Source organism: Mastacembelus armatus, chromosome 7 (genome assembly GCF_900324485.2).
Source record: "Mastacembelus armatus chromosome 7, fMasArm1.2, whole genome shotgun sequence".
NCBI lineage: Eukaryota > Metazoa > Chordata > Actinopteri > Synbranchiformes > Mastacembelidae > Mastacembelus > Mastacembelus armatus.
Genome location: NC_046639.1, coordinates 9,885,886 through 9,903,606, shown reverse-complemented (window position 1 = coordinate 9,903,606; position 17,721 = coordinate 9,885,886). Strand labels below are relative to the sequence as shown.

Genomic DNA, 17,721 nt, shown 5'->3' with positions numbered 1-17,721 from the left:
TCATTTTTGCTCTCAGAGTCCAGTCAACATCACAGAACACATAAATCATAAAAAGTGCAAGTTTGAATAAATGAATTGTAATATATTGTTGATATATGGTATTTAAATTGAGATATCATTAAATGAAAATAAGATTGCTAGTTATTACTCAGGAGGATCTTTTTGTTCACAATTTTTTCCTATAAGAGACAGCAGCAATTGTTCACTAATCCTGAACAAGTGATTTCAAAGGAGCAAGTATAACATACTGGATGTCAAAGTCAGCTTTGCCTACTGTTAAATAATTTGGAGGCTGTGGCTATACATCTATACATTGTATATCAGAGGTACTGTATCCTCATGTAAGGCCTCAAGAACACCTGGTGCCAAAGAAGTAACCTTGGGGATTTCTTCCTCTGAAATATGTACTTTCTCCATGTGGGTTTGGGAGATAAGATGACAAATAATTGAAGAGGGCCATCTAGACACTACTGGAACAGTGGACCATCTGTCTCTGATGCTGTACAAAAGAGATATTGAAATAATAACTCAAGGATTACCAGTATGACAGAATAGAGTTTCTTCATCTCATCACACGTCTTCGTCAGTGCCGAGAGATCTGTGTTGTATTTCTCAATTGCCATCTGGGGTATAAAAGAAAAGCACAAGATCCTCATGATGAGTTTGTTCTTCCATTCATTTATTCATTTAGTCTATCAATCACTGGTCAAATTCATTGTGATGAAATGCAGTAATGTGACAATAAAAACAGAAAAAGAAGAGCAGGTGTACACAAAAGGTTGCAAACTGTTAGTTTGACTGAGAAACACTGAATATAATAAATGTTGTGTTATTTCGCAAGAAGACACATTATACAGTTAAACTGATGTGTCAATAAATAAAGAAAGGGGTTGTTATCTCACCTTCAGGTCTTTAGAGAAGTTTGGGTGCTGAGCTCCAGTATTTCTCTTCCTATATGTTTTTCTAAACTGAATGACTTTCTGCAGCTCATTCTTCAGAACTGAAGAGCACACACACACCTTGGTTATCATGAATCATATTGGACCACTGAAGCAAAGAGCTGCTTTAAATCAGATGCTGTCTCCTGCGCAATATTGTGAATTGCTGTATTTGTGCTTGTAGTAACTGTTTGTAAATCATATAGAAAATATATTGGCCTGAGTCCATATAGTCCCTAAACAATGAGATTATAGTGTTTTCAAGGAAGTATACTGGAAATATACAATCCCAGAAAGATTTACTAACTGTTACTATCACACTTAAATTATTATTGAATTACTATCACACTTCAATAACTTGAATTGTCACATAAAAAGGATGGTTGGTATTACAGCCTTCTAAGCAAATTAAAGAACAACAGTCTGGATACAGTAGTAAAATGTGATCTACTCACCATCTACTTCTGCAGTCAGGCCTTTGATGGAAGCTATCCAAGGGGAAAAAAAACAGTGACACACACACACACATTTCACTTAACAAACTTCAAGAGAACCACAGACATTTTTTCAGCTTTGCTCAAAACTTGATTAGCAAATACCTCCAGGGACAGTTTCAAATTCTGCCAACTCTTGGGTAAAAGTGGCCAAGCACGGTTCATGCAACATGATCTGCTCCACAAGGGCATGGAGCAAGGTGAAAGTCTTGTCTCCCCCACGGAGCTGTGACAGCTGGGGATGGAAGAAATACACAGTGAAAAAAAGGCAAAGATTTTACAAAACTCATGCCTCTTTTTGTAATCTACCTGTTTTTTATTGGTATTCACAGTAATAGACAGGAAAAGGAGTGGCAGCATTAACTGTGATTGCATTCATATGATGGTATATTTATTTGAAATAATGATGACTGAAATTTAAGTCATGTTGCACTTGATGATAACACATAATTAAAATGCAAGAAGGACATCTCTAATCCTGTACTAGGCACTCATAGTCTTTTTCTAAGTTATGTTGTTTACCAATTTAAGGTCCAGAACATTCTCTGAGGGCTACATAAACAAGACATGCACCAAGTATTGATGCTCACAAGTAAAAAAAAAGAACCCAAAAAGATCTGAGATAACCTCAATGCATTTTTGTTCGAAGCAGTCAGCCATTAATTTGATGAGAGTCTGTCTCAAGCAGCAACAGTTTACTCTTCTCAATTAGACTTGGGAACACCTCTGAGGGAACGCCAGGCCTTGGCTTCATTAAATGGAGCAGAGGACGTTTCACTTCTCTGCCAAGAGCACTGCCCCTTATACTTTCCCAGTAGAGGGACTTGCACACAAGAGTAGTTCAAACTAAATGCAGAGGCGAAGGCAGAAAATACTCTAATATACCCAAGACAACAGTAAAAACTCTGTATCCATCAGCTACTGAACCATAAAGGAATCATTCTGGGAAATACACATTTGTTTTCTTGCAAGAGTTGGATGAAAAGACGGATACCACTATCAACTCTGTCCAATAGATATAGAGCTTACAGCTAACTGACAATTAGCTTGCCATAAAGACAAAGTGGGAAACAGCCTAGTCTGGCTCTGTGTAAAAGTTTTTAAAAATCCCTCTCCCAATTCGTATAGTAACACACTGCATCATGTCTGTGTATTACATGAAAAATTTGCAATGTAAAAATGAGACGTTGTTCTAGGCAGATAGGCTCCGGCAGATCCACGTGACCCTAAATAGGAATAAGCAGGTATATTATACACTACTCACAAAAAGTTAGGGATATTCGACTTTCAGGGGAAATTTATGGAAAATGTAAAAAGCTTATACTACAGTGATATTATATCATGAAAGTAGGGCATTTAAGTAGACGTATGTAATGGTAATTTCTTCCTCTCAAACAATTTATTGAAACAAAAGCTAACAACAGTGGTGGGTATACCACAACAAAAAATTTCAATGTCTCAATAACTTGTCAATTGTTAGGTGTCGTCTTGGTCTCATGATGTCAAAATGTGAACAGCATGATGAAGAGGACTGTTTAAATACAAACTGTCATTGAACCAGAACATTTAGTGGTCGATGGTCATGGATCAGACACTTGCTGTGATTTTTGTGGTTAATCACCTTGTTAGAGAACACCATGTTATGCAATAAGTACTGAAACACTGAACAGTTGGACATGTGCATTCAAAAGTTTAGAGAAGGTCAAATTAAGTTCAGCTGTAAAGGTTATAGTGCATTTTAGGTGCATTCTGAAATTCTGAAAAAGTCAAATATCCCTAACTTTTTGTGAGTAGTGTATAATGGATGCATGGATGGACCGTCTACCATAGTTTATGGATTTGAAGAAGTTCCTGAGCCTGGGTCCAACTTTACTGTACCCACGCCCACCTTTTCAATCAGGCCAGGGCACAGTAGACTGAACCATACCTGGGCATGGTATAGAGGGATCACACCAGTCAAGCAAACTGAACTTTGGGGTCAAATGTGCTATAGCATAGTATAGACTGCCTAGTGTAAGTGCACCGTAATACCTTAAGTCATTTGTTCCCACACTTTCTGCAAAGTTTCATTACTTTTGTGAAAGCTGGCAGTGATACAATCACTCAACTGTCAGATACACTTGAGTCAAAGACCTGAGTGAACCTGAATGACCACCACAGGAAGCAGAAGAGTGAAAATTGAAGGAAGATACACAGACACCCTGTTGTGTATATCAATGAGTAGTCTTATTAGCCTAGTGCTGCAACTCAATCAAAGGTCAGGCAACAGTGGTGAAGTCATACTTTAGTTAAGGAGGAGAGGCGGAATCCCTTGGCCTTTTCCTTCCCAGCATTCGTGTTGAGGTAATTGCCAATGGTTAGGAGGTACTCCAGCACGGAAAGAAATGACCTGCAGTTATTCAGCTGGTTGCACATACTGATCTTCTGGTTAATCAGCTGGAAGACAAACACAGGGGCACAAAGCAAAATGATTTTGTTCTCTAATCCAACTGTATACAAGCTCTCGCAATCATTTCTCCTGACAACACTTTTTGTTAAATTTAAGTGGAATAAAGCTGAAGCCTGTTTCCGGACTCTGTGTTGACACACATAAAATAACTGCAGGGTTCAGTATTTTACATTGTAAAGATAAACAGCCATCTCACAGTCACAACACCTCATTTGACCTCATAAAATGAATAATCAGAGCCTTGTGGGCCAGGATTATTATTTGGTATGCCATTGTGTCAAGTACAAATATCCCTCTAGAATATTGCCCAATTTCCCTGCTTAACCAGCTCTGAACAGATCCTGTTGAATATGGATAGAAATCATACTGAAAAACCAAAAAGCCCCCTCTCATTTCTTTTTGGTTTTTGCCAATGATGTTGGAGGAAAAATGAGATGATGTTATGGGAATCAAAGTCCTTGAACAAAGAGTGAGCAATTCCAAATAAGGTCCATGCCAAGCAGCAGCAACACTCCCACCATATGCTCCTGTTTTAAGAATAACCTCCTAAAACCTTCCAGTGGGACAGCCTGCACTAAACATAAGAGAAAACAAATATCCAGCTGCATGTTATCAACTGATCTGTATCCTCATAGAAATCTAATGTAATTTCTATAGAAACTATAGGGGGTTTATAGGAACTATAAGTTTTACAGACTTAAGAAGTAAACTGTTTACCATATTTTCCAGTTGGTGCAGTTATTTATTTTAAATAACTGCACCAACATCAGGGTGGGGGGATATGAAACAGCATCTCCACCTCCTCTCTTGGTTTATCTGAATGCCGATACTCACTCCAAACTTTTTTTCAGCTGCATACTTTATTACCTGCACTTTGAAGTCTGCAGTGTAATGTTTTCTTTTGGGGTGCAGTTTGTGTTACACTAGAAATTAAAGTTTAGCATGAACATAAGCATTTATACTTTTCAGAGGTACAGTATTATCTTCCGTTGAGTCAAGAGTTCCATCTAACACTAGTGACTACTCGACAAAATTACTGTAAATATACGCTTATAAGTCGCTTTGCTACAGAAGTCTAAGGACAATACAGAGGAGTGAAAAAAGTGCAACTTATAATGAGGAAAATATGATTTAACTATGACAAAACAAACTGTAAGAATGATGTTGTGTTCCATGTGTTTGTTAAAATCAAATAGAAAACATTTTATACTACAGGTTTTTCTAATTGTGTGTCCACATCGTCTTTTGAAGGTTTTTGTATCAAAGTATTTTTCTGTTCTCCTCCTTTATTTACAAGAATTTTTAACCTTTCCAAAAACTATTTAATGATTCAGCATGCAAATATGGCCTTCATAAATTTACTTAAACAAATGTGACTTGGAGCAGCTGGCTACTCCCATCATGTATAAGTTGGCTGTTGCTTGGCAGTTAGCTTGTGGGCTTAGGGAAAGGTATGTATTTGGAATTTCAGTTGACAGAAACTTTAAATTAGAGCTTGGCTGTGGTCTAAGTTTCTCTTTTCTCCCTTGTTCTACACCTTCTGATCTCCTGATCTGGCAGTGTGGGTGTGGAAAGTGTGGTTGGGGACTGTCTGGTACTATCTCACTGAAGATCCTACCGTGTGTATTCAAAATTCAATCAAATATGAATGATTTGATTTAGATAATTTTTCTTACTATACTATAGACCCATATTTCTCTCTATTTAAAATATTAGATTCAGATGACAAAGATGCTATAACTTCTGTTTCATTGTACCTTCAATTGGAAAAAGGAGGTGCCATTAATGAAACTACTGTAAATGCTACATTTGTTCTGCATCCAGTAGGTTCAGGGGAAAGCTCCTTGTCCAGAGCCCCCTGTGTTTATTGCATCATTGGTTTTGGTCCTTGACTCTTTTGTAAATAACTGTGCACAGAGCATAGTGAAGACATTAGAGGACTCAGGTCCAAAATGCAGAATAAAACCTGTGATTCTGGCACTGACAAGCCCATTGTAGGTGAAAAACATCCCCCAAGTGGGATGTCTTAATGTCTTTCAGGTGGTCAGTAAATCCTCCTTAATATTCAGGCCTTATGAATTTGGTCATGTCAGAGAATCAAAGGATTTAAAGACAGGATCCCCTTGTGTCATAGTGTGAGACAGTAGTACACTATATTGAGGACATTAAAGAAAAATATAAATTTTCGTAACTGACTGCCTGCATGCAAATGCCAAAGTTTGATAAAAAATTTCTTTGAATATATGGAAAGCAGCAGAATGAGAAACATCATCAAAAAGAAAAAGCTATGAGGAAAGTGAAACTTAATGAAACTGCTAATCTTTTTGTTCACTCATTTTGCCAATGCACAATATGTTTGTCCCTGTGTTTTAGACAGAGAAAAATTACTGTCACAGTCAATGGATTACTGTGCCATCACTCTTATCCATTGTTTCTCTTCATTCTCAGGCAGTCAGCAGACAAGAGATTAGGACAGAAGCACTGATGCTGAACGAAACAGAAGCTTGAGAGAATAACATAAAAAAAAACCTACTGAGGAGCTCGGAGGTATTCTTGTCTGACTGCAATATCTTCACACCCTGCAGTTCCCATTGCCAATAAACAGCAACCTTCTATAGTAGTGTTAATGATTAGTCTGATTAATGATGAACCTGGCATGTCTGTTGTAGATACTCACACTGCACCAGGCCTTAAAAATTTGGCTTTGAGAATGCAAAGAAATGTTAAAAACCATGTTAAAATGGTAAGTTTATGTATTTCATAATTCATTTTACCTTTATTAATTGGAGAGTTCTTGTCTTTGAAGAAAGTCTAGAACTTTGCAGATTATTAAATTAAATTTATATTTTTCCTTAGCTCTCACAAAGTGGGTTTCTGATGGAGACAACTGTGTATGTTTTACATCAACTACAGAAAATTGGACTTGATTTGATTAAGAAAGATATTTTCTTCTCTGTGAAGTGAAGAGAGGTGTCTTAAAGTGCCTCTTCCTGATTTCAACCATCCAGCAAATAGAACAGAAGCTACTTCACCCACCACTTCAAACTAAACTCAAACTGGATGGAAAAAAACCTTCCATGTATTAAAATCACTTTGTCTCTAGATGTTCTTTTCATTTATGTCAAAAGCCACAATGTTTCTGAACATTAGCATTTGCATTATGGACTATATTTGCATGTCCATGTTTCATCATGTACTATGCAGGTAATTTTACCAGTTTTTTCAGCTTGTAGGAATGAGACAAACTTCAAAACAGCTCAACATCTGATTTGACTCTGTAGGTGATGGAGTAAACTCACAGGCTGCAGGTCATTCATGGTGATCGGCAGCTCTCTCAGAGTCAGCAGCAGATCGAGTTGTGTGCTCAGGTAGGGGATGTTGCACATCTGTAGCAGAGAAATAATGTGAGTATAATAAGTTGTGTGTATACAGAGAAGAGTGAAATTATCACATCATCACACAAGCTATTTCCATATGATTATTCAGAATTATGTGAAAAGCAGTGCTGCTGGAAGATGCTACAGTGAGATACAGTTGTTCAATGGCTGGAGCTTGTTTTTACACACTCAAAGTTTTGGTGAGATTACCTGAGGTAAAAGTAGAGTGCTGCCTGTCAACAGGGTGATTTAACAGAGAAACTGAAGGCTTGACATCTCGAAACGATTGGCTGAGCTGCCTAGTCGACCTTTGTGTCGGGGCTAACCTCTAATAAATCACTCCGTATTGTCAGACTGTCTTGCTCAGGTATCCGCTCCCAAAAGCCAAAGGGCATTTGGTCTGATGGACAGTTAAGGAATATTAGGATTAGAGTTAGAAATCCAGGCAATGGAATCATTTGGCTACTTCTAAAAAATGTCCCAGAATGCATCATCCTCCACACTCTCAAGCACCGTGCTCCTCATCTTGTCACATTTTCTGACACATTTTAAATTTCCAATGGATGGTTAACAGATCACACTGATTCCATGCCAAGGTAACACTGCTGCAATTTCACTCTACCTGAGCTAAAATTGTATTCACACATTAGTCACATCCCCTTCTCAGTTATTTCAGGTGTTTGTCATATTCAGTAAATCTGACATATAAAAGAGTATAGTGTTTTGTATTCTTATATTTCTCAGTCCCAGTGCAGACATGACCAGAAGAACATAAATAGTATTGATTAAGAAAAGCCATGGCCAAAAACAGGCCATTGATCAAGATTTGATTTATCATTGCTTATACTGTCTTTTTCATTGTTTTTCTCTTTTTGCTTTTTGCTTCTTCTTATTCAATGTAAATTTCTCTCTTAGTCATTTTGTGTTTGTTTTTAGTTATTTTTAAGCTTATTCTAGTTGCTTTAAATTTATTTTTTGTAGTAGTCTTTTAGTTATTTCATCTAATATTCAGTAGGCCCATTCAGTAATCCATTCTTCCATACATCTAGAGTGATTTTTCTTTAAGGGCAGAAAGAAATGTTCTCAGTGGTCACTTATGTCCCCCACAAAATGGAAAGTATTTATTCTAAACAGTTAAACAGGTAATCAGACCATTTTCAACATTTAAAAAAAAACATGAAAATTTGTTTTGGCATCAAAAGTAGCATTTGAGGCACGTACACTACCTTCTGCTAATAATTACAAAATTAGAGTTGTATGAAAAACAATGTTGATCATTATGTGTCTGAAATTTCAATTTATTCATCAGGAAAAAAATGAATAAGTGGTTTCTGACTGATTTCAGGTCTTCACAGTAATGTTTCAAGCTATGACAAGATATATTCACCATCTCAGCTTAGCATGTTAGCATGCTAATAGAGCAAGAACTAATGATTATTTTCATTGTTGGTTAGTCTCCCTATCATCTTTTTGATTATTAGATTTTTTTTATATAAAATTCTTAGAAAACAGCAGAAATGTCCATTATAATTTCCCAGAGGTTAAGATGAAATTGTCAAATATTTTATCTGATCAACAATCATCAACAATATTTATAATTACAGAAAACAAAGACTTTTGCACAAAATCTAATAAATTATCAAAAGTAATAAGTTACCAAAATTAGTGTACATCAATTTCCTGTAGATTGGCTGATTAATCATCATTTTTTGGGGCATATACATATTAACATTTGCTAATTAGAAATAAACACACAATACAACTGAGGCTCCTGGGAATGGCATTTGATTTGCCAGTGTTTGGTTTACAACTAAAGAATTGGCCAAATGACAGCTTTGGCCTAATAATGCTCCTTAATGAAAAGTTGAGGGATCGCCCAAGTTATTACAGTACCATGGATATCTTCTCCACATTTCACAATAAATAGATCCAACAGTTGTTACTGACATGTTACAAAAAAAATTAATATCAACCTTATGGTTGTGCTAATAAAAATAAGTCAGGGGGATCACCTAAATCATTAGGTTTCATCCCCTGAGAATCATGAAAGTATGCACAAAATTTCAACCCATCTAACAGTTTTATGTGTTATTCACCAACACATCAGCATCTCTGACTCAAAAGGACACACATGTTGTGCAGGGAGTGTACAGTGTGGTAGCAGCAGTGGAAGTTGAATCTTCTGTAGGATAAAACTTGCCCTCTGGTAACAGGATGCTAAAATTAGGAGTGTGATTATTCATAAAGAATAATCATTGTCTTTAATAATTAAATTGGTTTTAGGGGAAGAATGTGTGGAATAAATATAAATGATGGTATTTCAGTTTCTATTATGCGCAGTATCTGAATACCTGCTTTAGTTAGCAGCATTAAAGAGGAATGAATATATTGTTTTTTTCGCAGCTTTCAGACTGACTGCTGCAGAAACGATGTTTCTCTACAGGTACCCAATTTCCATAGGCGATGCCACCCTGTCTCTTACATATGAAATGCCTTATGTCTGGTGTCAAGTATTCCTGAGAGACCTTGTGGGCTGCTCCTGCTGTTCATTTGTTACCATTTACATGCAGCATTGAGCCAACCACACATGGGTCAGATGACTGCCAGTCCTGCTGGAGGTGATAACCAGACGAATGGTAAGCACATCTCATGACACTTGTAGTGTGTGAATGAGGAGGCGGGTGAATGAAGATGCAACAAGCTTTCTTCAAGAAAATTATCCATGAGCAGGAGCTGCATTAGATTCTGCTTAGGTCAAAGTACAATCTTTAATTTAGTCATAATGGTAAAAAAAAAAGTTCTAGTTAGTATAGGTATTTCAAAAACTGTACCTCCATCATGTACTGGTCCACAATGTGTAGTTCTGTCACAGGTCCCTTGTGAGATTTGTACATTTCAATATCATCCATGGTGGGGACATACCTTAAACATAAAGACACAACAATATCACTGTTTTTTGTTACATACCAATGTATGTAGCATTACATTTTAAAATACTGATTGTGCCTTGCAAAGGTGTCCAACCCCCCTTTGCCTTTTCACCTCGCCTTGCAACGTGAAAGTGAAATGGATTGATTCATAATTGATTAATATTTGATTTACACATCATGCTTACAACTGTTGAGATGCAAAATATTTTTTAAGATGAACAAACAAAAAATAAGGCAAAACAACAGAGCCACCTTTTGCAACAATTACAGCTCCAAGTCTCTTTGGGTATGTCTCTATGAGTTAACACATCTAGCCAGTGACATTTTTGACCATTCTTCCAGGCAAAACTGCTCCAGTTCCTTCAAGTTGAATGGGTCCCGCTGGTGTACAGCAATCTTTAAGTCAGATCAAAGATTCTCTCTTGGATTAAGGTCTGGGCTTTGTGTTGAGGCATCCCAGCACATTTAAATGTTTCTCCCTAAACCAAATGAGTTTTGCTTTAGTAGCGTGTTTAGGGTCATTGTCCTGCTGGAAGGTGAAACCTCCTTACTAATCTCAACTTTTAGGCAGATCCAAACAAGTTTTCACCAAGAATTAGCACCATCCATCACTTCTTCAATTCTGACCAGTTTCCCAGTATCTGCTGGTGAAAAACACATTATGCTGGTCCCAAGTCCGGGTAAATGCAGAGGGTTGTGTCAGGAAGGGCATCCGACGTAAAATTTCAGCCAAATCAAAAATGCGAATCACAAATATGACTTCCATACCGGATCGGTTGCGGCCCAGGTTAACAATGACCGCCACTGGCGCTGTTGACCTACAGGGTACTAGTGGAAATTGGACTACTGTTGGTCGAAGAAGGAGAGGAGGAAGGCGTGTTCATAGGCAAAGAGAGAAGAGGAAGGGCAGGAGTGTAGGACTTGAATGTAGGGACTTTGTCAGGGAAAACTAGAGAGTTGGCAGATATAATGGAGAGAAGAAAGGTGGATATCTTGTGTGTTCAGGAAAGCAGGTGGAAAGGTAGCAAGGCCTATAGATTAGGAGCAGGGTTCAAGCTGTTTTATCATGGTGTGGATGGAAAGAGGAATGGAGTAGGAATTATCCTGAAGGACAATTTTGCTAGAAATGTTCTGGAGGTGAAGAGAGTGTCAGATAGGGTGATGATGGGGAGAGTGTAGCCAGACAGCATAGGATGGTGGTGGGCAGGATGACTCTGCTGGTGAGGAAGATGAAAAGGACAAGAGCGGAGCAGAGGACCAAGTAAAGTGAAGTTAGAGGTGGCAAAGGCCAAACAAAGGGCATATGAGGATTTGCATGATAGGTTGGACTCTAAGGAGGGAGAGGTGGATTTGTACATGTTGGCGAGGCAGAGAGACAGAGATGTGAAGGATGTGCAGCAAGTTAGGGTGATTAAGGACAGGAATGGAAATGTGTTGACAGGTGCCACAAGTGTGATGGAAAGATGGAAGGAATACTCTGAAGAGTTGATGAATGAGGAAAATGTTAGAGAGCACAGAGTAGAAGAGGTGACTGTTGTGGAGCAGCAAGTAGCAAAGATCAGTAAGGATGAAGTGAGAAAGGCACTGAAGAGGATGAAGCGTGGAAAGGCAGTTGGTCCTGACGACATACCTGTGGAGGTATGGCAAAGTGTTTAGGAGAGGTGGCAGTAGAGTTTTTGACTGGGCTATTTAACAAGATCTTGGAGAGTGAGAGGATGCCTGAGGAATGGAGGAGAAGTGTACTGGTGCCCATTTTTAAGAACAAGGAAGGTGTACAGAGTTCTGGAAACTACAGAGGAATAAAGCTGATGAGTCACACAATGAAGTTATGGGAAAGAATAGTGGAGGCTAGGCTGAGGTCAGAAGTGAGCATTTGTGAACAGCAGTATGGTTTCATGCCAAGAAAGAGTACCACAGATACAATATTTGCTTTGAGACTGCTGATGGAGAAGTACAGAGTAGGCCAGAAGGAGCTGCATTGTGTCTTTGTAGATTTGGAAAAAGCGTATGACAGAGTGCCGAGAGAGGAGCTGTGGTTTTATATGAGGAAGTCTGGAGTGGCAGAGAAGTATGTTCGAGTGGTGCAGGACATGTATGAGAGCTGTAAGACAGTGGTGAGGTGTGCTGTAGAGGTGACAGAGGAGTTCAAGTTGGAGGTGGGACTGCATCAAGGATTGGCTTTGAGCCCCTTCTTGTTTGCTGTGGTGATGGACAAATTGACAGATGAGGTTAGACAGGAATCTCCGTGGACCATGATGTTTGCAGATGACATTGTCATCTGTAGTGAGAGCAGAGAGCAGGTGGAGGAAAATCTAGAGAGGTGGAGGTTTGCTCTGGAAAGGAGAGGAATGAAGCTGAGCCGCAGTAAAGCAGAGTACATGTGTGTAAATGAGAGGGACTCAAGTAGAACAGTGAGGTTACAGGGAGTAGAGGTGAAGAAGGTGGAGGATTTTAAGTACCTAGGGTCAACAGTCTAGATCAACAGAGAGTGTGGAAAAGAAGTGAAAAGACATGTGCAAGCAGGTTGGAACGGGTGGAGGAACGTGTCAGGTGTGATGTGTGACAAAAGAGTGTCAGCAAAAATGAAAGGAAAGGTGTACAAGACAGTGGTGAGACCAACAATATTGTATGGTTTAGAGACGGTGGCACGTAGAAAAAGACAGGAGGTTTTCAAGGGTGGATAGGATCAGGAATGAGTACATCGGAGGCACAGCTCATGTTAGATGTTTTGGAGAAAAGGCCAGGGAAGCCAGATTGAGATGGTTTGGACATGTTCAGAGGAGGGATAGTGAAGGCAAAGGCAAAGGCAAATTTATTTGTATAGCACCTTTCATACACTACGCAATTCAAAGTGCTTTACAAGGCATACAATTACATTAAAAGCATTAAAAGCATTGAAAAGAGCATTTAAAAATAAAGACATTTAACATAAAATAAATTTAAATCAAGTAAAGTAAATTAAAATAAAACATAAAAGCACATTAAGAAAACAAAGATAACAATTATTCGAAGGCAGCAGTAAACAACAGAGTTTTCAGTCCAGATTTGAATGAGCTGACAGTTTGAGCAGACCTCAGGTGTTCAGGAAGTTTGTTCCACAAGTGAGGAGCATAGTGACTAAATGCTGCTTCACTTTGTTTGGTTCTGGTTCTGGGAACACACAATAGACCTGTCCCAGATGACCTGAGGGGTCTGGAAACCTCATAGGGAACCAATATATCTTGGATATATTTTGGTCCACAACCATTTAGTGCTTTATAAACTAGCAATAAAATTTTAAAATCTATCCTTTGACTAACGGGAAGCCAGTGTAGTGATCTGAGAACTGGTGTGATATGGTCCAGTTTCTTGGTGTTTGTAAGGACTCTGGCAGCAGCATTCTGGATTAGCTGCAGCTGCCTGATTGACTTTTTGCTAAGACCTGTGAACAAGCCATTACAATAATCTAACCTACTGAAGATAAATGCGTGAACAAGTTTTTCTGCATCTTGTGTAGACAGAAAACCTTTTATTCTAGCAATGTTTTTCAGGTGGTAATAGGAAGATTTAGTGATGGATTTTATGTGGTTGTTAAAATTCAGGTCTGAGTCAATGATTACACCAAGGTTTCTGGCTTGATTTGTAGCTTTCAATGACATGGAGTCAAGGTGAGCAATGACCTTTGACCTTTCATTTTTGGGGCCAAAAACAATCACTTCTGTCTTGTCTGTATTAAGCTGGAGAAAATTCTGGCACATCCATTCTTTGACTTGATTAATACACTCACATAATGAAATTAGAGGACTATAATCATGAGATGATACTGATATATAAAGTTGGGTGTCATCTGCATAGGTATGGTAGTCAAAGTTGTAGTATTCCATGATCTGAGCAAGGGGCAGCATGTAGATATTGAATAAGAGAGGACCAAGAATAGACCCCTGAGGAACCCCACATTTCATTTTTGTTCGCTCAGACTCATAGTTACCAAGTGAGACAAAATAGTCTCTATCTTGTAAGTAAGATTTTAGCCAATTTAACACTGTGCCAGTAACTCCCACCCAAGCTTCTAGCGAATACATTGGTAAAAGGATGCTGAGGTTAGAGCTACCAGGAAGGAGGCCTAGAGGAAGACCAAAGAGGAGGTTCTTGGATGTAGTAAAGAAGGACATGAGGATAGTTGGTGTGGGTGTGAAGGATACAGAGGATAGAGTAAAATGGAGGCAGATGATTCGCTGTGGCGACCCCTGAAGGGAGCAGCCAAAAAGAAAAGAAGAAGAAGCATGATACTGCCACCACGAAGCTGTGTTCTGGGGGGGTGATTGAAATTCACGTTTGAACAGTTTTAGTTACTTCATCTGAGATATTTTTGTACTTCTCTCTGAAGTGAGTGCGACTCATATAGGTGATGTTTCAGACAACCAACAGAAACATTTGATTCTGACTTTGAAGGCGGCAGATAAACACAATCACAATCACACGAGGTTATGTTTTGTATGTTAAATTTTTAATAAATACTGCCTACTACATTTATTTAATCTCTGATGTTAGTCTAGTCATGAAAATTTAATGGTATAGAGAAATATATAAGAAGTGTTTAAGTTTTCAGGGGCTTTAATGGGCTTGCTTCTTAAGGTAGATACACTAGATCATATCAGCATCATACCAGTAAGGAAAATCTCATTTGGGCAATCAGGAATTTCTTTTCATTGTTTTAATGTTCTGAATTTCTTATTTGCCTATTTGTGTCTTGTATGTTCTGAAATGTTTTTTTTAAATAGAATTACTCTCATTTATTCTGTATCTATTATATTTTGTCTGAATTTTGCATGTCTCTGTGAAGTTTGAGTGTCCTCAATGTGTCTGTGTTGACTGGTGACTTTAAATGTGGGTGTTTGTCTGTCTTTTTGTGTCAGCCTTATCATATACTGGTGATCTGTCTGTCCTTATCCACAGGATAAGGATATGAATAGTTGATAGATGTTTTTTGTAATATATGGAATCAACGAGGTACTGCAGGTAAAACTTTGTCTTTTGATTGAATCTGAGCTATTTGCATACAGTAATGGGGATTTTAATTAAAATCTCTTGTTCCATATAAATTATTTACAGAAAAATGTACAATAAAAATTAGGTCAAGTACAATTGTTTAGTATTTGTTAAGTATAAAAGTAGTCTGGCTGATGAATGTAAGCCTAATTTTCACTTAGTTTTAGCTCTGTTTTTGGTCCCCATCAACTCCAGAGAGAAATCTCTGTCTGTTTAGCTGCTAAATGCTCCTTTATTTTCATCATCTAGTTGCTGAGATTTTGTCTGTCTGATGTTTGGTGCTGAGCAGTTGTTGTACATTTGGCTCTTAGCGATTTTTTGCTGAATACAGCTTTGGCCAAAATCAACAGTGAGTGAAGCAAAATTGTTTGGGCAATAAAATCAAAACAATGAGTTAAAATAAATCGCGGAACTGCAGAGTCTGGTGCTATCTTTTTGACATTTCATCATTACATGTGACCTGTTTCTCATTACGCAGGGTCATTTCATGCATTATACATCAGAGAAGACAGAAGGACACTGTAGTTACAGGATTAAGAATAAACACAAGAAAGAATGGAGGAAATCCTGACAGCAATCACAAAAACAGAAACTTCCCTTCCAGAGCTGATGTCTGTAGTTGCTACATTTTATTGCTAAGGGAAATGAGGACATAGCTAAAGTAGAGTTTTCTACTGCTTAAATACAGTTAATTTACTGTAGATTTTTGCAGTACCTCTTGGTAACTTTGATAGACTCATAATTATAATATAATATAATAATAATAATAATAGTACTATAACCACTGTATGACGGAAGAAAAAGACAGAGTTTTGCACTTGCAGCTCTCAAAATTAAATTAATTATCTTTGTTGAAAACTTGTGACTCTAAAAATTGACAGCTGTTGGTATTGATATTGGCACCCATGATTACAATTGAAACACTGAATATAGGTCAATTATTACATTTAAACTGGTTCTGCTCTTCAACCACATTTTTTAAATATTTTATATTTATCCATTTGAAAAAACTAAGATCTATAGATTCATGTTAAAAAATTTAAGTGGTGGTTGGTGCTGTTTCTTTTTCTATCTCATGTACTTTTCCATCTTTTCCATTTTGACCTTTGCCTGTCTGTGTCATGTTCTCTATCTCTTGGACTGATGCCATTGCATTGACTCCCAGTGGCCTGGAGAAAGGCAAGTGATCAAAAGCCAAATAGCGGTGATGGTCTTCGTCAGCTTCTATAAAGCAGCAAGTCACTGATGGCAATAGCCATTTACTCACTTGCGCTGAATTTGAACCCCGCTCATCTTAAATTGGACTTCCTCCTGCTGTCATTTCCATGTGTTCTGACCTCAAACTAAAGGCATTCACTTTTTCATGAGCCAGGCTATGCGCCACTGGAGTTGCACTGGTCATTAATATTGCAGCACCTGTTGGGAGTGGTTCTATCAAGATTGTATTCCTCAGGCCTACGCTTGAGCACATTAAAATACATATTACATTTTCTTAGAATAAATAAAATCCTTCACATACTATATTAGAACACTTTTGCCTTCCAGGAGGTCAGCATCCAGAGTCACTGAGTAAAGTGCAGGTAAGAATCAGGAAGCATTTCAAGTGTTTTCAGTGTTATATTCCTGAGGGCATGTCAATAGTTTCCATTTCCACAAATAACCTGAAATAAAACTTTTATTAGTCAGCTGCTCTAGTAAAAGGTTCTGGCATCTGCTCTTTAGTATTAGAACATTGTGAAAGCTGCTGTGCAGTGCATGTGTCCTCCTTGCATGAACTGGCAGTAGTTTCCTCTGTCTCACATTGTCCTAAATGTACCATGTAGACAGATGATTTACTGATCTGTGGTAACCAAAGGTTTTACCACCGCTTAAAAAAACACACATCAACCGCTCATGGGCTCTGGCACAAAAAGTAATTCGCCTTTCAGGTTCAGTTGTGACACTAGAAGGAATGAATACAAATCAGCCTCTTTTGGCACAAAGTCATACCTCCTCAGAGAGGTGATGTGCTCATCAGACAGGCCTCCATCTTTCTCATTAATGATGGACAGTTTGTCCTTCAGCTCTCCCGGCTGCACTGGAAAACTTTTGAGGAAAATGTCTAGAAGAACAATAGATTAGAAAAAGTCAACACACTCAATGGTACATGAAAGCTTTCCTCTTGACAGATAGTCTTCTTATCCTGCAATGAAATGACTCAAAAAGCATTGTGAAGACAAAGGGTCCTTTGCTTAATTACTTTCCCCCAAATGCCTCAGGGAAATGCACAAATTTGCATTCTATCAAGTCAAAGTTGATGTGAGTTTTTTTTTTTTCCCACAAAATGCCTTTGCATAATTCAGGAGCTGAGAGAAGCATTCATTAGAAGCCTGCTTCAGGAATTTTAGACATGCATGTAAAACACATGGTGAATTTTGTAAAATACCAGTCGGACACCAATACTGATTGACTGACATAGCTTTCTTCATCTTTAAGTGGTGTGTAGCACTCACTCAGTTCTTCACA

General features: G+C 38.1%; 1 protein-coding gene across 2 annotated transcripts in view; it reads right to left on the bottom strand.

Annotated features, from left to right (window-relative positions):
* The window catches only part of LOC113145603 (formin-like protein 3), a 35,520-nt gene that overhangs the window by 8,503 nt on the left and 9,296 nt on the right, over positions 1 to 17,721 (bottom strand). For both annotated transcript variants that reach the window (XM_026332511.2, XM_026332512.1), the window contains exons 9-16: positions 17,206 to 17,317; positions 10,090 to 10,180; positions 7,181 to 7,267; positions 3,716 to 3,868; positions 1,538 to 1,667; positions 1,394 to 1,426; positions 903 to 1,000; positions 540 to 623 (exon numbers count right to left, since the gene is read on the bottom strand). In XM_026332511.2, coding sequence (XP_026188296.1) covers positions 540 to 623; positions 903 to 1,000; positions 1,394 to 1,426; positions 1,538 to 1,667; positions 3,716 to 3,868; positions 7,181 to 7,267; positions 10,090 to 10,180; positions 17,206 to 17,317 — 788 coding nt within the window. The remainder of the gene's footprint in view (positions 1 to 539; positions 624 to 902; positions 1,001 to 1,393; positions 1,427 to 1,537; positions 1,668 to 3,715; positions 3,869 to 7,180; positions 7,268 to 10,089; positions 10,181 to 17,205; positions 17,318 to 17,721) is intronic.